This window comes from Xiphias gladius, chromosome 7 (assembly GCF_016859285.1).
Source record: "Xiphias gladius isolate SHS-SW01 ecotype Sanya breed wild chromosome 7, ASM1685928v1, whole genome shotgun sequence".
Lineage (NCBI taxonomy): Eukaryota > Metazoa > Chordata > Actinopteri > Istiophoriformes > Xiphiidae > Xiphias > Xiphias gladius.
Genome location: NC_053406.1, coordinates 23,695,633 through 23,720,446, shown reverse-complemented (window position 1 = coordinate 23,720,446; position 24,814 = coordinate 23,695,633). Strand labels below are relative to the sequence as shown.

At 38.1% G+C, this 24,814-nt stretch overlaps 1 protein-coding gene across 5 annotated transcripts in view; it reads left to right on the top strand.

Moving 5' to 3' along the window:
* Positions 1–24,814, top strand: part of cntn5 (contactin 5) — a 107,063-nt gene that overhangs the window by 75,261 nt on the left and 6,988 nt on the right. For 3 of the 5 annotated variants that reach the window (XM_040131461.1, XM_040131460.1, XM_040131459.1), the window contains exons 10-19: positions 3,286–3,467; positions 6,442–6,578; positions 6,737–6,866; positions 9,663–9,807; positions 14,146–14,273; positions 14,654–14,853; positions 17,001–17,121; positions 18,612–18,770; positions 20,818–20,967; positions 21,940–22,010. In XM_040131461.1, coding sequence (XP_039987395.1) covers positions 3,286–3,467; positions 6,442–6,578; positions 6,737–6,866; positions 9,663–9,807; positions 14,146–14,273; positions 14,654–14,853; positions 17,001–17,121; positions 18,612–18,770; positions 20,818–20,967; positions 21,940–22,010 — 1,423 coding nt within the window. The remainder of the gene's footprint in view (positions 1–3,285; positions 3,468–6,441; positions 6,579–6,736; positions 6,867–9,662; positions 9,808–14,145; positions 14,274–14,653; positions 14,854–17,000; positions 17,122–18,611; positions 18,771–20,817; positions 20,968–21,939; positions 22,011–24,814) is intronic. The other 2 variants (XM_040131464.1, XM_040131462.1) reach the window with 2 other exon arrangements.

Here is a 24,814-nt window from a genome sequence, read left to right as displayed (position 1 = left end):
AGTCCTGTCATAGACTCAGGAAGGGCCACCCTCATGTTCCAGCCCCTCAGGGTCTCTATGGATTTGCTCTGTTCTCTGGCTAGTAAAGAGTTTAGTTGGAGCAAAGGTCTCTAACAAAATTCTCCATCAATAACATATAAGAAAGGGCTGCATTCTATATGCCTTTTGTTATTATGTCTTTATGTTATAACACCCCACCAGGACATTAAAATGAAAATGCCAAGTACTGACAAATGGCCACACATTAGACCACAGATATTGACTTGATGATTTTACCTCAGGCCCCAGATTTTGCCCATACTGTATGGAACAATTATTATTGTTGATTCAACACGCTGTTACAGTGTATTGCTGTGTGTAGATGGGGAGATACCAGTGATGACAGCGACCTGGAATGGTTTTTCTGCATTATTTCACTGGATTAATGTATGACTAATAACTTCAAAAGTATATTTTAAAAACTGTATTTCTTCATTTTGTCAGGGATTAACTGGAATGCATGTTACATAAATATCAAGTAAAAGTGTGAATACTGTGACTGTCTATGAATGCGTCATCATAAATCCCCTATATACGGCATTTTGTATTAAGACACTGCTTTGCTGATCCACATTTCACATGGAGATGAAAGATAAAAATAAACTATGAAGTTTGGCTCAAGACACAGTGACATAACTCTGTCCCCAAATTCGCGTGCAGAGGTTTGGCGCTTCAATTACGTGAATTTGTTTGAACCTGCTGACTATTATTCACTATGTTACTTCACACTCAGTGATGTGAACAAACCTAAGTGCATGCTGCAAGGTGATGAGTTAGCTATTCAAAAATACAAAGTAAAAGAAAATGTTTTTTTGTTTTGTTTTGTTTTTTTAAACGATTTGAAACAAAACCCCTGTCCACAATGGAAACCATAGCTTGTTTAATATAAGACATGCTGTGAATCCTAATTTGAGCCCATTGCAGCCAAGAGCTCTTTGATGTCCTTGTGAATTTAGAACAGATAAAAAAGCTCAGGGATGTAACATTTCCATATTGGTTAAATGATTGATGGATTCAGTGGGGGTTTGTATGATGTCACATCTCCATCTTTCAGAGATCCGTCTATTCTAGTTGTCATACACGAGAGCCCTACTGATATTGAGCCCATAGACATTCTCTCTCTGCGTGTGCAAGTTGTCTATCATAAGGATCTATAGGGCATTCCATGAATAAACAGGGATAGATGGCATTGCTCACAGGCTAATCAAAAAAATCTGTCTGGCTGTTGTAATAACCTGATTCGAATATTGTCCCTGTCCCTCTGAAACGTGAGGTCTGATGTAGGGGGCTTTTGGTGCAGTAAATGTATCATGAGTGGTCAAAAGGTTAATGATTGACACGTAGAGCAGAACCAACATTACATATGGCATCAGGGTGTGTCAATACTTAATTGCAAATTAAGGACTTCTGTGATCCGTAGTTCATTGCTGGTGTTTGTTATAGTTAAATATTATTATTTTTAAATTCTCTTTTTGTTGGACTGCAGCTAACAATTATTTTTCTACCTATTTGATGATTATTCTTTTAATTCATCATGTAGTGTAAAAAAATTTTAAATTTTAAAATGCCCACAACAATGAAGTCACAATCTGTTTGTTTTTTTTCCTACTAATTGTCCAAAACTCAGGTAACTTGATTAATCAATAAATTGATTGAGCAATAAGCATGAGTTTAACATCTAACAGTTAACAAAGGCAATATAGGTAAGAATTGTAAAAACTCAGAAATTGTAAAAGTTTTAAATTGTCTTTTTTATGTTCTCCCACAGAGGTAAACTAGGGAATAACTAGAGAGAATCTATCAAGGTCATCTTTTGATAATATCTTTTTGATATTTTATCAGAAAGATAACAGAAAAATAACTGTAGTTATTATTAAAAGGGCATTGCCGGATAATAGATTAATCTGAATGCATATAAATTTATCCTCCTCAATGGTAACTTTCTTAATTTAAAGAAAACAAAAAAAAAATGTTTTTTGTTTTGTTTTTTTAAACGATTTGAAACAAAACCCCTGTCCACAATGGAAACCATAGCTTGTTTAATATAAGACATGCTGTGAATCCTAATTTGAGCCCATTGCAGCCAAGAGCTCTTTTATGTCCTTGTGAATTTAGAACAGATAAAAAAGCTCAGGGATGTAACATTTCCATATTGGTTAAATGATTGATGGATTCAGTGGGGGTTTGTATGATGTCACATCTCCATCTTTCAGAGATCCGTCTATTCTAGTTGTCATACACGAGAGCCCTACTGATATTGAGCCCATAGACATTCACTCTCTGCATGTGCAAGTTGTCTATCATAAGGATCTATAGGGCATTCCATGAATAAACAGGGATAGATGGCATTGCTCACAGGCTAATCAAAAAAATCTGTCTGGCTGTTGTAATAACCTGATTCGAATATTGTCCCTGTCCCTCTGAAACGTGAGGTCTGATGTAGGGGGCTTTTGGTGCAGTAAATATATCATGAGTGGTCAAAAGGTTAATGATTGACACGTAGAGCAGAACCAACATTACATATGGCATCAGGGTGTGTCAATACTTAATTGCAAATTAAGGACTTCTGTGATCCGTAGTTCATTGCTGGTGTTTGTTATAGTTAAATGTTATTATTTTTAAATTCTCTTTTTGTTGGACTGCAGCTAACAATTATTTTTCTACCTATTTGATGATTATTCTTTTAATTCATCATGTAGTGTAAAAAATTTTTAAATTTTAAAATGCCCACAACAATGAAGTCACAATCTGTTTGTTTTTTTTCCTACTAATTGTCCAAAACTCAGGTAACTTGATTAATCAATAAATTGATTGAGCAATAAGCATGAGTTTAACATCTAACAGTTAACAAAGGCAATATAGGTAAGAATTGTAAAAACTCAGAAATTGTAAAAGTTTTAAATTGTCTTTTTTATGTTCTCCCACAGAGGTAAACTAGGGAATAACTAGAGAGAATCTATCAAGGTCATCTTTTGATAATATCTTTTTGATATTTTATCAGAAAGATAACAGAAAAATAACTGTAGTTATTATTAAAAGGGCATTGCCAGATAATAGATTAATCTGAATGCATATAAATTTATTCTCCTCAATGGTAACTTTCTTAATTTAAAGAAAACAAAAAAAAAATGTTTTTGTCGTCAAGAGTGAAATGCATCATTGCAGCTCCCAACCTATGCTGTAACTCCTGCCTACTCTCCTAGACTGTATTATTGAGTGTATAATTTTAGTCCTCTCTCCTCACAGCCCAGTGCCCACAATCACATGGAGAAAGATAAATGGCAACATCCCCAAGAAGGCAAGGCTTCGGAAGTCCCAGGCTGTGCTGGAGATTCCCAACATTCAACTGGAGGACTCGGGAACATACGAATGTAAAGCTGAGAATCCAAGAGGAGGCACTGCTTTCAAAGGACATCTACAGGTCTACAGTGAGTCCGAGCATGTTCTTATACCTTTTAATTTTTTAATCTTTTACTTTTGTACACCCATCGCATATTATGCAGTATACGAAACCAGGTGTTGACGTGTTGTATTCCAGGAATTCTAGCACAGTAGATATAGTAGTCTTAACTACTATTCAGCTTTTTGATAAGCTATTTTGGTCTTTCTGTTCACATTCCACAGATTTTTTATGATATAATTTTAGTTACAGTATTCTCAAATTCAAGGCTGAGGACCAGTACTTGTCCCTTGGAATTTGCTGAACAGTCTGAGGACTAATTATACACCCATCGCAGATAATTCAAGAAAAAGTGTTCATCATCTGAGCGAATGAGCTGTTTTGTCCGTGTTGAGAGAAGTTTGGGTCTATTAAGCACCATCATTTTAACTGTGAGGTGTGTTTTTTCCCAGGCAAAAATGTTCTGAAATATTTTTTGCGTGTAGTTGTTATTATAATTCATTATAGTTGTTTGTTGTCTTTTTCAGATAGATTTGTCATAAAAAAAAAATTTTTTCCTCTGGTAGTTTTATACATCCAAGGCTTTGGACATATACTACTTTTTATGGATTAGCTGAGGACACCTGTTTCTAATTATTTCTGTCACTACAAAAGCATTAAGTGTCAGATAACAGATTGGAATAGTCTTTTTAAATTAAATTAGAAATTAAATCTGTCGTGAATACTAATAATTAGCACAAATGTGTATCTATACTACCGTTGTAATGTTCTCATCTTAAATCTAATTCAGGTATACAATACTATTATTTTTTTTTACCAAATTACATATCAGTTTCAGGATGGACTTCAGTCAAGAACAGATTTCATTTTTATAATCAATGTGAGGGACTAGTAAGCTTGTTGAATTACTGCCTTTACCCATGATCATAAACTTATCTGTGAGGGTGCATGTCCCCCATTCTTCTCTTTCTGTGCAATGTGCTCAGTGCAAAGATAATGGACTACCTCAGCCTTGGGAAGACACCTTTCCAGGGCCCCTCACTTCTTGGCAACCTCCATTCTGTCGACATCACGAGGAGAATAGGGAGCCTAATTTGTAGTAGCCTCACACTAAATGTAATTTACACAGGTCGGCCGGTAATTTGAACTTTCATTGTGAGGGAGACCCTCCTGGCCACACAAACCACACAAAAAAAAAGCATTCAACTGAAGGTGCCATATGCAAAGAACAGTAAGGAATGTGCTTGGTGTGTTTCTGTGGGGAAAGCAGCTCAATGGAGGGGTTTCCTTTGTTCTGCACACACTGTTGAAATGATTTTTCTAGTTTCATGGTATAAACAGGGCAAAAGACAAAACAAAACATGTCAGAAATCTATGTGGAAGCTTTAGCTAAACAAACAGAAAATAATCACATCAGTAGGGATGTCAGGGCCAGTAATCTTTTTGAGCTCTGTTGGACAGAGTCTGTTCATTTAAAATTGCATTTACAAACTGGTGCTCATATTTACATATGTATTGATGTCACCATTTGTATTTATACATGTATCATTTGAGCGTAAAAACATTACAACAAAAAGGTGAAATAAAGGAGATTAAAATAAAAAAGTTTAAAAAAAAAAAGCTTTGGTTGATGACTGGATGATTGACATTCCTTCCTTTAAACAACACTTACAGAGCAATCCAGTCCCAGTAAAAGGTCCTTGTAAATTTTATATTCTTGTAAATGCACAAAAATTGAAAAATGCACCACCACATGTAAGACCCAATAGACTAAAAGAGACCAGAAAATGAAGAGAAAGCACATACAGCCTTTACAGTGTTCAGATCCTGAGTTTTGACAGATATCCTGTGTAGCATGTGAAGTTGGACGGGAACTGTAGATGCGGCTTAGAAACGCAAGCGAGAGGGCTATGGGGAAAAAAGAAAAGAAAAAAGCTTCATGGTTAAGGGCCCCCCAGGAAAGACAGTTGCCTAGTTTGACTGTGGCGTGGGCCAGCCATGCAATGGAAGGAGAGAAAAGAACACGTTCACAAACGTGATACAAAAAACATGGACGTGAGCCACACTGTCAATAACTGTTTATGTGGTGGTACTGTTGGTCTTGACTAGAGGTGTGCTGGTATATATGGGTTTTTTGATCCCAATAATTTCGGCTCGAACATTTGAACAAACACACCACTAGTCTTGTCCAAATAATCTATGTATCTCCACACATAGATAGAATTAATCTGATGTTAAATCTGCTTGCTTTGGAGTTTAATGTAAGAATTAATTAAGTCATGGTTCATTTAATATTATTGCAGGAGACAAAGTGAGGTAATTCAAGCTTTGTCAAATCCCTGAACTCACAACCATGTCGGAGAAAGCAAGTCTGAGATAAACTGATAAACGGGTTTAAAAGCCACTTTGGTCTAGAACAAGGCTTAATCCTGGTCCTATAAATGAGCCCTAGGTGTTTCGTACATCATTTAAAACATTTGCCTTGCCTTTTGTTGGTGTCTGCTGTGCCTTTGAGCCGACACCTCATTAGAATAGGAATGATTTTCTTAAAGTTCTCCAGGGTTAAAGAGCATAACAGTATCAGTGCCAGAAATGTCTTATTACTGGATATATAGTGTGATTTGTAAGTTTGGCAGGGGGCGAAGTACAGAAGCGGTGGAAAAAAAATGTGTGATATAAAAAGGCAGTGCGCAAAAAAGATGGCATAATAAAGTACCGCAATTTTAAAAAATAAATAACACGCAACTTTTTCTATTGAAGTACGTCCTAAACCATTTTTTTCTGCTTCTTTTGGGATGGTAGCATTAAGGGATTACAAACAGATGGTTTGGCACATTACTGCATCCACTAATTTAAATACAGCCTCTTGCATTGTGTGTTGAGAGTACATTTGTGCACGTGTGTTTCCTTTCGTATAAGTTTATGTAAACCATACTTGAGTCTTGTGTGTGTCTCAAGGATATATTACCTTATTCTTAAATCTTTTCTTCTCTGTCTTCAAGCCTTCCCCCAGTGGGTCAGAATGATTAATGATACTCAGATGGATAGCGGAGAGAAGCTCCAATGGGAGTGCAAGGCCACGGGGAGGCCCCGACCCACCTATCGCTGGCTTCGTAATGGTTTGCCCTTGACAACCCAGGTACCCACTTTACCACACAGTACCCTCTCCTTTTGTTGATTGTACCGGGAAATATCGGAATTTTTCCTGTGAAACTACACGTCCACTATGTGCAGCATTAAGTTTAGTATATCTATATTCAGACATGAGCTTTCTTTAAACTTCTTTTCTCGTCACAGGGTCGAGTTGAAATACTGAATGGCGATCTGACCATTCACAAAGTACAGCAGACGGACTCAGGAATGTACCAGTGCGTTGCGGAAAATAAATATGGGGCCATCTACTCCAATGCCGAACTGAAGATTTTAGGTATTTCCACATTTTGCGTATGATTTAAATTAGACTAAACAAAGCATTAAAACAAAAAAATAACGTGTAATAATAAAGATAATAATGTGCAAATTTTATGAGGTAACCTTTGTGCTCTGCCATGCATGTTTCTTGATACTCTGCAAAAATTAAACGTTGCAGACTGAGTTTTGAAATCCGAATAAGGTGCCAGATGATAGGTCAAGCAAATTGAAATGTAAGTGGGGAATGCTGAACTGTGAGATGTGCTGATTGCCAATCAATGGTCCCTCATTTAACCCTGGTTGGGGACAGCATGAATAAAAGAAGGACCCGTATGGTTATATTCAGTGAAGTTTCTGCGAGCATCAAGTTGAGGACAGTCTGGAACAGTTCTACATTATTTTTAGGAGAATGAAAAGCAATGACTTGTAGGTATAGATTTAGACTAATGGGAGCAAGCACCAGAGGAGACATCAATGGTTTCTTTGATGGAGTTTAATGACTCCATTAGGGTCTTATCTCCACTCTTGTTTGTCATCAAAGCACAGACTGCATCACAATCCCTATTACTTAGAGAAAACAAACCTTCACCTCAGACCTGATTTTCATCATTAGTCAGTGTTATTATCATTTAACAATCAATTATAATTATCAGGAATTGCCAACCCACAGATTGTACAATTTTGCCATTATTCATGGAACGAGTATTTCTATCCTTTTTTTGTACATAGCAAAGCATGCTGTGTAAGCATGCATGGAAATTTAAGGATATTAAAAGCCAAGGGAACCTTAAAGGCTTCAGGCTAAAAACACAACAGTCACACTGAATGGCTGTTCACTGTTCTGTGTTGATGCACTATTTTCTCCTTGTCATCCTCTATACTGGGACACATCTGGTGACACCCATTCCCCTTTTGTGTTTCGCTGCGGGACAGTTTGATTTACTGTCTGTGTGGCATGCCCTTTGTTGAAGGGAATCTGTGGCATTTTGAAAATGGACAAAGTTTTTTTTGTCCATTTGCAGTAACTGATGCTTTCCTAAACCACCAGTTTAAAATCTGTGTGAAACAACCACTGTTTAGGTGACTTAAATTCATTCGGTGCTGTCTGCAAGAGTCAGAAGTTATAGATTTTAGTAAGCATTATCTGAGCTGACAAGGCGCTGCATTTGCCTGTCTTAGAGTCACAGTCACAATGATGATATTTGGAAGCCGGTGATGAATGTTTTCATAACTAAACCTCCCAGGCATCTCTTCCCAGTGACCTGTGCTCTGTGGAGATGTCCATAAGCAAACACTATCAGGACAGATTACATGGCTAATAACAGCCTGAAGATGAGCGATCACTCGAGGCTACATTGGGGCAGCGGCTGCCCTCGTGCCTGCGATCTTGTCCCAGATCCAGCTCTTCTGAGAGGGTAGCGGGTGAAGCAATAAGGCTACTGCTTCTACCAGCTGCAGGCCTGCTCTTATTTTCATTAAAACAGATACTCACAGCAACTGCTCTGTTTTCTGCTGCTTTCCCTGGCCAGAGGGACCTCTGCCACTCAGGCAGCTACTCAGGCTCAAAGACACAAGTGTTACATGTAGAGGGCTCAGCCTGTAGCTGCAGATGGGATTGAATTGTCATTGTGTATAATGTCACATGTAAAGCATCATTCAGGATTTGAATAATCACAGCTGACAAAGCCTTGCAGACAGTAGATGGCCTTGATGTGTAATACAACTGTGTACCAGTACCACATCAACTTTAGTGCCTGAAGCCTGATTTAGACCATCACTGCTTAATTTGTTTGCTTAAGTGACCCATAATTGTTAAAAATGTTGACATTAAGTATTTATTATTCACTCAGGCAGCCTGGTTAAATATGGGTTAAAAAAAATTTTCCCAAGAAAAGTACAAATCATCCAGCCATGTCGTCATTAATATGATGACAGTTATTTAGGAATTAGGCTCCACAACGCAGTGCATATTTATATAATGGAAGAGAATACTGAATTGGCACATAATAAAGGCGAAGTATGTTACATTGTACAGAGTATACGTAAAAAGCATATCGAAGTCAGTGCATGTAAAGAAGCATGCTTTGTAAAGCCTCGTGGAAAATGTAGTTATTACTTTGAAAGAAATTAGTATTTTGATCGAGCGGTGTATTGAGTCATGATGTGTCATACTAAACCCTCTAGCATTTATGAAATAATTACTTTGAAATGCCACAGTTGAAGAGGTGGAACAAGTATTACGTTTCTAATTCTGTTACATTTTAGCAACCACACAGTGATTAAAACTCCATTAAGCGAGTTTTGTATTGTTTTTGTTTTTTTTCCACTAGGGGGCAGAAAAACTACAAAACAAATTTACAGAAATAAGCAAGGCAAGTATTGCCAGACAGATGTCACATTTAGCAGACACAGAGCAACTTGAGAATCCTTATTTTCTGTTGGGCAGGTAGCACACGGCAGGTAGCACACACCTTGTGATAAGCCACAGTGCTGGAAACAGCTGTTCAGATTTTATACAAGGCAGTATCGTTTTAGTTTTTGTCTGCTTGTGTGACAAACATTTTGTGAATTAGTTTGTTAAATGCAGTTCATCTGGAGTGCGGGTTTAATGCCGAACATAATGCATATTTACATATCTTAATTGATTCAAAAATGTATTCAACACATTCGTTTTGACAAGTCAAACTTTGGAAATAATTAATCACATAGTGTGTGAATATTAGTGTGTTGACCATGATACGACTACATTATCTTCTTAATTTGTTTATTTTTTTAATACACCTTCAAAATGTTGCTTGTTTGTCTTACACAGCGTCGGCACCTGTTTTTGTCCCCAATCCCATACGGGTCATTGCCACGCTTGGAAAAGATGTATCACTCGAATGCAAACCCAGAGCGTCGCCCAAACCACGGATAACCTGGAAGAGAGGAGACAGAAGGATACAGCCAAGTAAAAGGTACAGCGGCTCTTTAGAAGCACTCTCAAGTACAGGTAGTTTTTTTTACATACTGGATGTATCCATTTTTCCCATTGTGTCCGAATGTGCTGGTATATGAAATAATAAAAGTACGCATCAGGTTGAGTTATTGGTCTGTAAGAAATTTCTCCATTTACATGCAGTTTGTGGGAGTCCCAAAGCTGGTAGGGATCCAGTGTTCTTCTCAAGGACACCTCACAGGTGTTCAAACCTTAACCAAAACTAAAGCGGACTCTTCTTTTCAGGACCCCGTATTCATAACAACACTTGCTGACTTCATAGCAACATACTGCATATTGTGATACAGTAATTTGTTAACGTTTTAACTTGAAGAAACTTCCAGATAGAAATGTCTACTTGGGCTAAAGTAGTGAATTAAATATATGATGTACATTTTTTGCCATAAATCTTCCCTGGTCATTGATTTACAACATTGTCTGCAATGGCCTAATACAGCCAGAGATATTAAAGAGATAGAGATGCTTTGGCAGAAACAGTATCTCAGATCTCTACTGTTTACACATCTTTTGAATTGCAAAATATCCTGTCATAACACCTAAGCCTGTGTACTGGTACAGTTTGTGGTATTGAAAAGCTAAGGAAATGTGTAAAACTCAGACAAAATCATTTTGGAAATATCATTGAGGTCGTAATCTGGCTTGAGCCCCTTATTGCACATCCAAAATAGCAGGGGGTGGGTTTCAGTGTCTGAAGTGAAGCCCTTAAAATATTTTGGACTTAGACTTTAGAGCAAGGATTAATTTTTTCTGTTATTGTTGGGATAAATTGTGTTCATTTTCTTTGAAGACACTGGCAGATTGACCAGCTCTTGGTTATAAATAGTATCAGAGTTTTTTTCCTCTTCACAGTTTAGAGTGTAGAATATTGTGACAGAAAGTTAATTACCCTCTAAAATATGTATGAAGTCATGAAAAGTTTGTCTCCCTCAATTTCTTTATATTGTTTTTCATGATAGTTTCATGGCATAAATTCAGGTGTTGTTATTCTGGCTCAGGCCTGTGAGGAATTGTATACATGTCTTGTTGTAACACATCACAGTTTCATTACTGTAACTTAAATTAAGTGTCACAGCTAAAATAAAACACCTTAGGTACTGGGAAAGCTCCGGGGACGCATCCTCACCCCCACCTCCTCCTCACCGATGCTGACAATTTAGACCATACAATTGCATTTGGAATTCACATGCAGTTTGATGCATCATCTTTTATGAGAAACATCTCTCCATTGCACCTGGGGGGGGGCAGAGCAGGGCGAGGGTCCATCAATCAAACTGAGCGACACTACTGAAATTATCAGTCACTGCTGAGCATCCCAAGTTTTGAGTGAGAGAACGGGACCTTTGTTTATTAGCCAAGATTCAACAGTCTGTTCTACAGCCTTGCAGCAAGGGCAGCCAGTTGATAATCAGATTCTCAGTGTGTCGTCCCTTCAAACAGGCAGCGACAAATCTTCATGCCTCTAATAGATGGATAGGAGCAGAAGCAGTCAGGAATTGGTTTAACATGTTAATTTTGGAGTTTGGTGCAAATCTGCAAAATATTTAATTTACATTAAAAGGAAAAATGGTCCTCAGAGGTAATTTTGGATGTCTATTTTCTGTACAAGAGCTGGCTTCGGTGGAACTGATGGATGGGGAGAAGTTAGTGAGTGTGTAGCCCTAAAATTGTGATTAATGACCCTGGCTTGTCTGAATCTGATAAGGCTTTTGAGGTATTCGTCAAACCCCAGCAAATCTCTTTTTCAGTGTTGTCGGCGTACACCATGGTTAGATTCATACCTGTTCGAACACCCTGATGTTGTTCTTATCTGACTTCAGATAAAGTCATGACTTAAGAGAGCAGAAAATTGTTCACAAAAATATTGGCAGAGCAGTTAGATAATCTCTCCCCTCAAAGTAATTCCTCATTCACGATTAAGTGCTGGCATTATATAATGTACGTATGTAGATCATTTTGTTCCTGATCTCAAAGAATTTCTGCAATCAGTCATTTTAAGTCTTCTCACACATTCCTCTTAAGGTCCTATACAAAGTGCTTTTATAATCTAAAACTCAAATCCAATTAGAGTTTGACACTCTTATAGGATGTTTCATGCAACTTAACAGTACTATATTGAATTAAGGAACGTTGACACAGTGTGTGTGTGTGTGTGTGTGTGTAGGGGGGGTCACTGCTCAACTGGGGATCAACCTTGTGAATGGGTTGATTTCTATCTGAAAAAGCCAAAATACAAAAGGAGTCATGCGTTCTCAGGTCTTGGCCAGGGTGACTCCTGCAAGGATTTTCTGCCATTACCCATAGTAAAGTAAATAGTTTATGGATGGAGAGACGTTCTATTCTTGGAAGAACAAGGGAGGAATCGAAACAGCTTCACGTTTATCTGGCATTGACAGCTGTGCTGACTTAATGAAGGTTTGTAATTAACATGGATTTCCGCTAATGTTCAGGACTTTTGTCTCTTAAATAGAAAGTATTAATTCCATTAGTTTGAAAGAACGTGGCGTCCTCAATTGAAACCACAGACTCTTTGTTTAAGACAGTATGTGCATAATTTGGCAATTTTACATATAAATACTGTGAAATGCTTTAAAATGTGTTATTGGTTACTGATTTTAGATATAATTAATGAGCATTCTGTAGCAGAATGCTTCAGATTAAAACATATATATTTTCAAATGCTATAGGTTTGCTGTGATCTTCTAATGTTTCCATTAAATTTACCTAAGGTTGAAATGATTTGCATATTCTGTATACCCAACAGTCCCTATCTTGTCCTTTCTGCCTCAGTGTCCTTGTCGGATGTGAATTTCCTCCCTAATTTGAAAAATGTCTCCTGGCTGCAGATTGCTTCTGAATTGTCTGTGTGTGGCAAGATTTTTTGTCACGCCCTCATGAGTGTAAATACAAATAAATATAAATGCCAAACAGCGGGAATTAAATTAAAAGACCAGAATAGCTCACACCACCCATCAATTTCATTGTTTGATTTGGAACGAAATTGATTTTCTAATAAAAAATAACTTTGTAAATTTGCATCCCCACCTCTGTAGGGCATGGTGAAATCAAATGTGATATATATATTTATATTTTGAATAAAAGAGGGGAAAGCCGTGGTTCAACGTAATTCACAATACTAGACTATACTCTAACACGATTCCTGCTCTGTAGCCGTCTGCTCACACACCTGCTTCCACTGGTGTTGGATACAGTTACGTCCTTCACTATCTGATGTCAAGCACTTAATTCTCCAGCTGTTATTTACCAGTCAGAGCAAAAATGTTAATACCATATTCCTGGTGTACTTCAACTTGATAAGAGGCTACTTATGATTGCATCCGTGGTGTTGTTTTTACTCTGTTACACTTGTGTTTCCCAGGAGAACAGCTCATTGATCTGCACATCTTGATTTGACAGATCTTTGCTTTAGATTCATCGAATGCAGCAATACTTAGGGCTTGTCAGGTGGATTCATGAGCGCTGTGCATGATGAATGCACCATTTATTTAGATTTATGGAACTATTGATGCGGAGGAAGAAAGAATCATAACATCTATTTTATATCTTGTTGTGTAGTGTTCTCCACAAATGTCCTGAAATTTTCCCTTAATGAATTTTATATTTTATACTGTAATTACGCAAATGGCTGACTGTTGTGTTCTTTCTAAAGGCACAAGACAGGCTATAGTGCATCATTGTACCCTCACTGCAAGTCAGAGGAATACTGTGTTGTTATGTTCAGGACATCAATACTATGGTGTCACCTTTTTTTTTTTCCTTCTTTTTATTGAAAATTTGTCCCCATCACCTTAATCTGTATCTTTAAGGCCACGTGTTTTAATCCTGTTCCAGATAGGGCTAGTTAGTGGTATCTGCTAATCAGATTCATTAACACATTTAAATTGTCGATTGATCTTTACTGAAAAAGGTTTATTTCCATGTTTTCCTTGAAGGTTACACAACAAATACAAACACTGCTCTTGACATCATATCCCTCAGTCCTCGGAGATTTTCTCCAAACAAACAACTTACTGTCAGGCGTTCTTTGTCCTTCAGTTCAGTGATAATAAGTTCTTATCTGTAAACACAGTTTTATTTTATATTTTCCACTGGATGATTATTTCAAGAATATCTGAGCTGTTCGTTTTAACTTCTTAATTCTCATCCCTGGTGAATATTGCTATTCTTGCAACCCGGCACAAGCACAAACATATAACCTCATGCCTGAACTTGTAGTGCAACTGTTCATACGTGAATTTCTTTCTCATACCAGTATTGATTTTTGTGTCCATTCTCGCAGGATTATGTTGTTACGGAACAACACTCTGAGAATTGTTAACTCCAGCCGAGCTGACGAGGGGAACTATGTGTGCCGGGCAGAGAATCAGTTGGGCTCAGCAGAGATGACTGCCATACTGTGGGTAAAAGGTAAGTGATGCCCTGGGGGCCTTTATTTTCTGCCAAATTAGCGCTAGTCGGCTACTAGTCAACAGACCCCAATGTCATTTTTTCCTCCCACCTTTGCTCGGGTGCCAGGAAATTTATGGTGCTTGCTCAACCATGAACCGAGGGCTCTCACATTCAAGAGTCATATCACAAGGACACACTAACAGTGTAAAGGCTTCTGTCTCATAGATGCACTGTACGCAGTCTAAATCAGAGCTAAGCAGGAAAATTATCTGTCAAAGGTGAGTGTTTTTGCACAAGTTACGGTTGGGTTCTCATTGTGATCTGGCGGTGATGCCGCAGCCAAATGCAGCTGCTTTGGGTTAGCCTGAGGTGACAGTGCAGCAGCTTTGTGCTTCCAGAGGCCATGCGTGTGGAGCTTAGTCCGGTCAGAGTGGAGGTGACTGTGGGGGAGAGCGTGGTGCTGAGCTGCAAGGCAACCCATGACACATCGCTGGATGTGGCTTTCCAGTGGTTCTTCAACCAAAAACCAATCAACTTTGAGCAAGATGGCGGCCACTTTGAATACATCCAAACAGTAAGAGCGAGAGTAAGAGCAAAAGTAAGACAAAGAGTAACTTTATTATATTGGTTGTGGTCCTATCTATCTATCTATCTATCTGTCTATCTATCTGTCTATCTATCTGTCTGTCTATCTATCTGTCTGTCTATCTGTCTGTCTATCTGTCTGTCTATCTGTCTGTCTATCTATCTATCTATCTGTCTATCTATCTGTCTATCTATCTATCTATCTATCTATCTATCTATCTATCTGTCTGTCTGTCTGTCTGTCTGTCTGTCTGTCTAATTGTTCATCTGTTAAGTGTAAACAGATGGCAGTTTGTTTGTTTTTTGTTTTTTCATTTAATTGACATTTTGCCCAAACGTGTTGATCTTGTGGATCAACCCATTAAAGTTTTAAATTATTTTGTTGTTTCCATTTTCACTCTTTGTAATTATTTTATACTACTTATTGCACCAATCACTTATCGGTAAAAAAAAAAAAAGAATCCGTTCTACTAAAGGTCGGACAACCTCAGGTATCATCAAAGACCTGCACTGACTAACACAGTTATAGACTGTATAGCAAAGTCTGGTCTATTTTGAATTGCTTCTGTGAAATTGTATCCTTTTGCAAAATTGAGAATACAAATAGAGACTGACTCATACTGGCTTTGAAAGGTAGTAAAAGCTGAAACATGGTCAGCAATTATTTTGGAATGAGAAGTAGGAAGGAAAATCATGGAGAGAAAAATATTAAATATAACTTCCTAATATGGTGAATTTTTCAGTTTCTTAATAAGGCATTATGGCTTTTGTAGATACGTAACATACTACCGTCATCTTTCTTATCAAATTATGCCTATATGAAAATATGGTTACGAACCCATTCACAAAAACTGCATAGTAGTTGGGCCACTCCTGAAATTGTAAGAGCCTAATTGCATCCATTGTTTCTGCTTGTTTGTCGCTCTGCTCGACTTAAGTCATCTAGAAAAGGTCAACGGATGCAAGGTCGAGGATCCTCTGGGGAACGTGTCATATAAATTCTCCAAACAAAAATAAAATATACACAAACAAGGAGGCATTTAACCTTTGCCTCCCTCAGCATCAAGGCTGCATTGTTAATCTTGCCATTTCACCTTCACCTTTTAACTTTTTTTCTTTTTGCAGGACCCTTTGTGACCTCTGTGTTTTATTTGTTCCCGATCCTGATGTAATTTTTCCCCAGGCTACCCATGTTTGGTGTAATAGGGCATTATGGTCAGCAAAATATGCACAGTCCATTCTGCATTGTGCATATTGATTAGAGATATACCACACTAGTTGGTGGTTGATGGTTAATGAGAATCAAAGATAGAAGCCATCGGAAAAGAAAAAGCTTACTGTAGGATAATACTATTGTAGAGTACTAAATGACATCTACAGTATAGACACAAATCATTGTGTTAAACTGAATTTAAATGGTCAGTTTACTCTTTTTCAGTGTATCTATTTTTAGATGCACAATTTTGAAACACAAGAGGTAAAGTCAACTTAAAACAAAGATTCACATATTACTCCTGTTATGTTTGACATTAAAATAAATACTTACAGTATGAACCTTGTTTTTTTTGTTTTGTTTTTTTTTTTTAAGGTTTTTTTTGCTTAAACTTTCAGCAAGATTATTTTAGTTTTATATTTTTCAAAGTAACATCTCAGATTTCCCCTCCCCATAATACAAAAAATTCATTGGCGTCTAACCCATAGAATGAATTTAAAAAAAAAATTTACAAGCGAGCAGAGAGTCTTGTTTGTGTCATTATTCCTTTATCAACAATGGATGTTAATATCACATCTGTCCTGATGTGTCCTCTGCTACTACCCATGCTCTGGAGAGAAAGTATTTGCAGTGACAATCCTTTACAGGCACAATAGATTCCTGGCTGATGCATGGTTTGTAATTTTAATCAGGTTTCGTGCTAAACAGCTGCCTGTAGACCTTGAATTATTCCCACTCTTGCCTTAGGCATTTCTCATTTCAACAGAGAGAAAATACAGGTAGCTGAAGAATATAGCAGCAAGCAAGTGCCTGAATTAAACAGGAATCTCTCAAGCAACATGAGCCTCTACAAGATATAAAGGAATCACACTTTTTCGTGTCAAGCACATCTACTCTTTACTTTTCTTAATACCTAACTTTTTTATGCTCTGCTTTACCAATTGCAGCGGTCTTCAACAGTGGATCTGATGATTAGGAGCATTTTGTTGAAGCATGCTGGGAAGTATGGGTGTCGGGCCCAGACCAGTGCCGACACTGTATTTGCAGAGGCTGAACTTCTCGTGCGAGGTGAGCTTGTCATCTGTCAGTGCGCCGGCGCAATGCGACGCCTTGTACGCTCTTTGCTGGGGGTAGTGACTCACTGTGCCCCTTGAACAGAACCACTAACCTCAGACAAAATTTGCATCTCTTCTTATACTGAATCGTTATCAGAAAGTTTATTCCAGGACACTATGAGAAAAATTTGTTTCCAGTACAGCGGGTCTGAGAAGTTGGCTAATTAGACATTAGAAATTTGCTCTTGGTGGAGATCATTGCCAACTTTTGATCATCTTGACTATTTTTTTTTTTAATGGTCACTGTGAATGTGGCTGGACAGACGGTCTGTCGACATGAACATGTTTAATACGAGCAGTTAAACAGATCGGCTGAAATGTCTAGTGATCAGATTCCTTGGCAGTTTCTAACTGTTGCTGATAACGTAACTAACGGTTATTGTCAAAGCAGCTTGTGGTCTATTTTCGACTGTCGTATAATGACTCGGTTGTACATGTTTGAAGGCTGTGATGCAATCGTTTAGTGTGTCAGCCTTAATCCATGGCCCATAGCCTGAGGAGGGTTTCTTATGGAATTGCGAGAAATGATATTTTAAGACCAGTCATCTAGTCAAAACCAAACAGAGTTTGCTTAATGGAATACAGAATGGCTTGGCAATAATTCAGTATTATCATATTATAGTTGATTCATAGTGGAGTTGTGTTGAGAAGGCTGGTAAGTGGGGTAAAGTTATTTTACAGTATAGTATTTGATGTACTTAATGATTGTCATTTAACATGAAGCTCTAATACAAGGGAGGGTTTATGCGATGGTGTTGGGCTCACTTAAAAGAAGGCGCTGTTCCTGTAGTAACACAAAATGCATCTTAATTTCCCGAAATGCAAATGCACCTTTCAGCATAACCTTCTAATGGGCACTTTTTGGGGACACAGTAGATTGGTTTTCATTGAGCATACCAGCTGCCGCTTTTCGTTTACAGCTGTTCCCCCCAGAGTCCTTAGACGTTTGCTGCACTTGCAGATTACATTTACCTCTGAAGGCTGAGGTAAACATATGTTCAGCTGTATTAAAACACAGGAAGGTCTACCACACAGTCATGCTCAGCAGAAGTGGCAAACTGCCTCCTAAGTCCCAAAAAAGAAATCTTCAATAGCCCTTAATCAGCATGAAATCCTTGGCAGCGGATCTGTGTCAGCCCGAATCCTGGTTCAGTTTAGTATGTCATGTTCTTGTCTGTTGTTTGTTTGTTCAAAGATTACAACAGGGAATGGATGTTGTTACCATATGGAAACAGCTGCACATCCTTCTTAATGCTCACATGGTTGCATCCATCAGTGTATCTAATAGAAAGTATGCATGATGAAGACATCCCGTTATTGACCAGTTTAGAATTGATAACGGCAGCAGAAATTTTTTGTATTAATCCCTTCTTTTTTGACATTTCCAAAGCCCTGTTGGTTCAACCATTCAAACCTGTGATTTAATGTGTCTCCTAACCTCAGGTCCTCCTGGACCCCCTGGAGTGGTGATAGTGGAGGAGATCACAGATACCACAGCCACCCTGTCCTGGACTCGTGGCCTAGACAACCACAGCCCTATCAGCACCTATAATTTACAGGCCCGCAGCCCATTTTCATTAGGCTGGCAAACTGTCAAAACAGGTAATCAATAAGGAGTAAATTGCAGCCCCTAGATCTTGGAGGTTAATGGGGGGTCATATAAAGGCCTTAATCCTGCCCAAAGTCACGTACAGAGATGGTTAATCAGCCCAACTAGAGCAAGGCTACTGTTTTCAAGAGACATAATTAAAAATTCTTGTGACAGTTCACTTTTATACTGTGTATCAATGCAATCAGACTTTTAAATCTCAGCCAGGAGTAATGAATCAAGCGTCTTACAGTTGCTCTGGACAAAAGTCTAACTAAGGCTTCATTCTAAGATGCTTTCTTAAAAAGGCTGAAATGCATTTTTCTTTCCAGCTGTAGTTTTATGTTTGAACTTGGCTGTTGTTCAGACGAGCTTAGCAAAAAGTAATTTGAGCCTACTTCAAATGCCGTTGGTTTGAATTTTATTCGATGTCATATCAGCGGTTAGTGGGAAATTAACCTTTTGGGCTTGAATTATAACACTTATCCATGTTCATTCAGCAAAAAAAGGCACTTTCACTGCTTAAAAGCGAATTAGCATCTTTTTTCAGTACCTTGACAGAGAAACCATCAATTACTATCACTTAGCATTAAAGGATGAAGGCTTGCTAAGCATTGTGTGTAATCCATCTTAATATGCCATGTGGTAATAATAGCAGAGTTTAAGGTGTGATAATGATTCATTCCCAATCATAAATCATACTTTGTATACAGTCCTCTCACGTCATGTCTGTTCAACCACATTTAATTCGATAAAGCACAATTAGGACTCTGTGATGTATTGTCAGTGTTGAACTTGTTAAGATTAGCATAAAGGGAATTGGGCTTTTAGGTCCCACCCCTCGCAAACAGAGTTATCAGCTGGTGTTTGAAGAGCAGCTTGCTTGACAGAGTGGTCTCATTGTGAGCTGCTTTGGATGATAAGAAAGTAAGCTCCACTGCTATACTGACTGTTGCTTTAGTTAGTATATAGAGACCTCTGGTTTCATTTGTGACACAGATATGGTTTGAGTCAATGTTTATTTGTTGTTGCAGGATCAATATTGACAAAGTTGATTATGGCAGCTCTGAAGAAAACTAGTTGTGTTGCCTGTAATTCCATTCCAAAAAAAATTCATACACCTGATTTCAGTCTCAGGGTGTGCTTTATTATTACACAGCTCTCAAAGTCTTCTGTAGATACTGTGGAAATTGATTGAAATCAGCTCCCCACAGCTTGATGAGTTATGCTTCCAAGTGTGCTCTAAAGCTGCAAGTACGTTGTTGCTCAGGCATCAAAATATCATATATCAGGTTTCAAGAAACCAGCATATTGTTACCACCTGGTGTAAAAATATGCCAAATCCCAGTGAATCTGGAGGGAAGGTGTAATACTATGCAGTCCATATGAATGAGGATGAGGTTACATTTTTTTTCTTTTTTGGCTCTGTACTCCAGCACATTGGATTTGAAATGAAACAATGGCTATGAGGTTGAAGTGTCAACTCTGAGCTTTCACACGCGGGTTTAAACAGTGTGAGAATTATGCCCCGATTTTAGGGAACAGAAAGTTTAACACAATCTTGAAGTCATCGTATAAAGTCATCATATTTAATCATGTATAACAATCCTTTGTAGTTAATGACTGTCTGTAGGCCAAAACCCACAGACATCAGCAAAGACTTTATAACCTCCCCAGTGATGATCTGCCAGGCCTGTGCTGCAGCAATAGCCACTTCTTGCTTGTTTCAGTCTGGTCTCTAGCAGTGAAACACCTGCTCAGTTGCTTGATTGAGCTCAGAGACCTTGACAAGCAAAGAGCCTTCGTATGTTCAGCCATAAAAAAAACTCCCTGGTTGCATTGTCTGCGTGTTCAGCATCATTTTTTTTTGCTGCATTGTTTTTTAGGGGGGAGTTTGTATTCAACGGTCTGTGATTCTTACACTGTTGAACACTCAATAAGGATCTGAACTTTGGCACTGCCCGTCTTGCGTACGGTACATAGGGTGACGGAAAGTGCAGTAGTTGTAATGCGGTGCTTGTCCTGAATAAATAAATACGCAAGCAACGCTCTCGTGTGCAGACCCAGACCCAGTGACAGGGGACATGGAGTCAGCCATTGCTGTGGAGCTCAACCCCTGGGTGGAATACGAGTTCAGGGTGGTGGCCAGCAATGCAATCGGGACGGGAGATCCCAGTGCACCTTCAAGAGGAGTAAGGACTAAAGAAGCAGGTAAATTCTTCATGCTGTCAATGCTGGATATTCACTACATTCGAGTCACATTTTGACAGACATCAGTAATCACCCACAGTCCAGGAACTTATTATTATAATATACTGACTGCACATTTCACCTGATGATTTATTGTGCCCCCACATGCCACTTCATGACCATGTTATATTCACATTGTTAATATACTCCATTTTAATTGGGCAAGAAGTTGAAAATAAGCTGCTTACATGAATTTCAACAAGTTTAGCGTTTCTGCTAAAGCAGCCAATCCTTTAATGCCCTGAGGCAAAGACACAGCAGAATACACTATTTATGGTGAGCAAAAATTCACTGAGACAGTCTGGATCGACTGTGCTGCTTCACTAACTGCTCGTTTCTCGTCTGTAAAATGTAATAATTACAAAGGTCAGTGGCTCATTTAATCTGTCCTATCTCTTCAGCATAATTAACCGACTAATTACTGTGTCTACACATGGTTGTGATAATCCATCCTTAAAGTTACAATCAGTGATCAAAATTCCGACAAAAGGGTGAAAAATTCAAAACACAACACTGCAACCTACCAACTTTTTCATTTTGATTGCCAGGTATTTTAATGCAGGCGCAAGCGCCACACAATAACCAAGTTTTTAATCTTTTCTGATGCTGTTGAAGGTTTGTTGAATTGAGTAATGTGTTTTAAACACGTCATTACAACAGAATTTAATTTTCTTTTGTGAACAGTAGGCACAGAAAATGCATTTGTTTAATTATTATGATAAACTTTCCAATTATCAGTCAAAATTTAGCTCATATTTATGTGGACAAAAATTTGTGATTGGGCCTTAAAGAACGTGGACTACTATCTAAAAAGTATTTTTCCTTTTTTTTGTTTGTACTTTCATCTTCTCTTCAGTTTTCAAAAAAGATTTAGAAGTGAGTTTGTAGTGTTGGTTCAGTGATGCAGTGTTAACCTTTTTGCGTTTCACACAGTCCCATCAGTGGCACCAGCGAATGTTAGTGGAGGGAACGGCCGCAGGCACGAACTTGTCATCTCGTGGGAGGTAGGTCCTCTACCAAACTCTCTCTGCAGCACATGTGTGACAACACATGTGCAAAAACACAAATGTCACAGTGGGGCTTTTGTTTTGGTTAAGCCAACTTAGGTTTCTGTTGAATAAACAGCTTTTATTTAGTCTAGTCTTACTTAAACATAATATTAGCAGCTTCCTGTTGTATCTAGGGATATCAACAACATGACATTCAAACTGTGGAATGTTTTCAAAACTCCTCAGAAAGGATATATGTATCTACATGCTGAGAGGCCTTTGAGGTGCTTGAAATTTCAACATGCTTGCATTACAGAACATTCCCTTGCTTTCTAAAGAAACTGAGGCAGAAACTGCCATAGATCATGCATTACTTGTACTGGAATTCAAATTCCAATTATAATTATTGTTCAGAATTCGCTAAAGCTTCCAGTATCATTTGAAGATTTTTAATGTGAAACTTCTGTAGTGTAATTTTAAATGCACAAAATCAATGTAATTTCAGTCGGTAGACTAGCTCAGCATTTTGCACTGCTAAAGGTTCCTGTTTAGGATAAAAACCTGTCTGGGATGTCATCATGAAAGGAACTCCATAAGCTCCATCAGAGAAATAAGTTGTTAAGTCTTACGACTTTTGTACCCTAAAGCAAAAGAGATGCTCAGGAATTTGGTTACTTTCAAATAAAAAAAAAAGTAGAGATAATGATTGTAATCACCATTGCAAGTCAATATTATCTTGATAAATAAATATAATCCCAAACAACATAAAAAACAACAAAATAAACATAAATGCTGATTGTTTATTATAATGAAATTAACTTTGAGCTAGTGTTTTTTCAACCTTTCTTGCTTGTGACCCTCTGAAACAAAGCAACGTCTGCAGTACTGAAAACACCAGGCATAAAAGAACAGAATAGTGATTATTTTTAGTATATTTTACACGATTAAATATGGGAAGAAACCTATGTGTGTTAATATTCATGGTTCAACTTGAGAAAGTATTACTCACCAAGATCTAAAATGTGATAATAAATTTGTATATTAGGGAAATTTATCATCTCCCACCCACTGCTAAGAGCATTTCTGAACCCGAAGGTTGAGAATAAATGTTATAATCCAAGAGTGAAAACAAGCCCAATGAAACAAGTTATATTTTAAACATCTGTACTGAAACTACAGCTTTGGCATTGTTCCCTTAGAAATTTAACTGTCACTTAGTAATAAATCCTGCATTTGAATGTGACTTAATAATCATGTAGAGGTTGCTGCTGCATGTGGAATTCATTAAAAACCTTCACTTTTTCTTGCCTGGGAATACTTGTCAGACATTATTAAGGGGGATAAAGTATGGTTGATGGACGACGCTATTCCTTGTGGTTCCTAAGCTTGAAGGAAAGAGTCTAATGATTTTTAGATATACAGACGATGGCCTTAGTATACAGTCAGTGGCTGTAAGGTGAGATATGACGAGTAGCTGTAGTTTCACTCAGTGTGTGCCGGGAACCCGCGTTTGCTTTCCTTTCTATTCCCAGAACCATCAAAGTGGGATCTAATTAAAACATAGAGGAAAGTTTCAGCAGCTCAAGTGAGAAAATGATGAGAAGAGTCTGGAGATGTTGTTAAAATGGAGGAAGACAGATGTATTTAGGGATGTGCTGCAGTATTTAAAGAACAGAGTTGAGCATAGGAGGTCGACAGCATCTGAGTTCAGACAACTTCTACCCTGTTGACAAAAGGTTTTACTTTTACTTTTCCAAATACCTAGTGTGGCATAGTACTTTCTGAGGGAAAAATATGTGGTGTACAAGAAGTAATTCAGTTTGGGTAAGAGTGGATGGTTTATTTTGATCCGGTAGAAAAATAATTGAGGCAGCAATGTTATTGACTGCGTTGATCATAAGTTATTTTTTAAGATTCTGATGAAAAACAAATTGATAAATTAGAATTATTAGGACAGAGTCAAGGAGGTCAAGTTCAAAAGGAAGTTTTAAACTAGCAACACTGTAAATTGTTACATTTAGCACAGTGTTTTAGATAAAAGCATTAGTCTAATTAAAGTAGTTACTGTATGCTATGATTGAGGTTGCCGTCAGTCGGTGTTCCCTTGCAAGACTAAAATGTTTTACTGACAGATTGTACTAAGTCTGGAAAGCTTGTGCGCACTTTCTTGATCAGGAGGTACACTATCCAGCTAAAAAAAGAGAGCTCACACTCAGTCGTTTAATATTGTAACGTCACTACTGTAGAAGACCTTTTCAGCAGACAAGCTGATCAGCGCCACAGCTGTAGAGACGAAGGTAAAATAACCTAGGTGCAGATGCACTTAACTCCCAAGACGCCATGACCCTTACGGTAGGAAAAGGTGAGAGAGAAACCATTAAATCCAGTGGGATAACGCAGACGTGGGGTTATGGTCTTCACCGCTATCTGTACTTTAGGAGAGAGGGATTGTGAGTTGTGAGAGGGCTCAGGTGAGCACCCATCATTAAGGTAAAGTGACCTTTTTCCATTTCAGAGGGTAGACACGATAGACCCATCTGCCGCGGTGTTGTACGTGATTTTATCTGACCTGCCCTCACTGAATTTTAAAGGTAGAGTGAGCGATTCTAATCCAGTACACTTTTTGTCAAATTCAGTGAATATCTCCTCGCGACCAGGTAACCTTACCTTCCTTGTTACCTTAGCTACAAACCTACAGTCCTCTCTTCTGTAACTGTACTTTTGTAAAAACAATCTAAACAACTAATTCTCCCTAGTTTTTCCTCTGTTGTGTTTTGGATGCTGTGTTTGTGTGCATATTGTTTGTTTGCTTTGCTTCA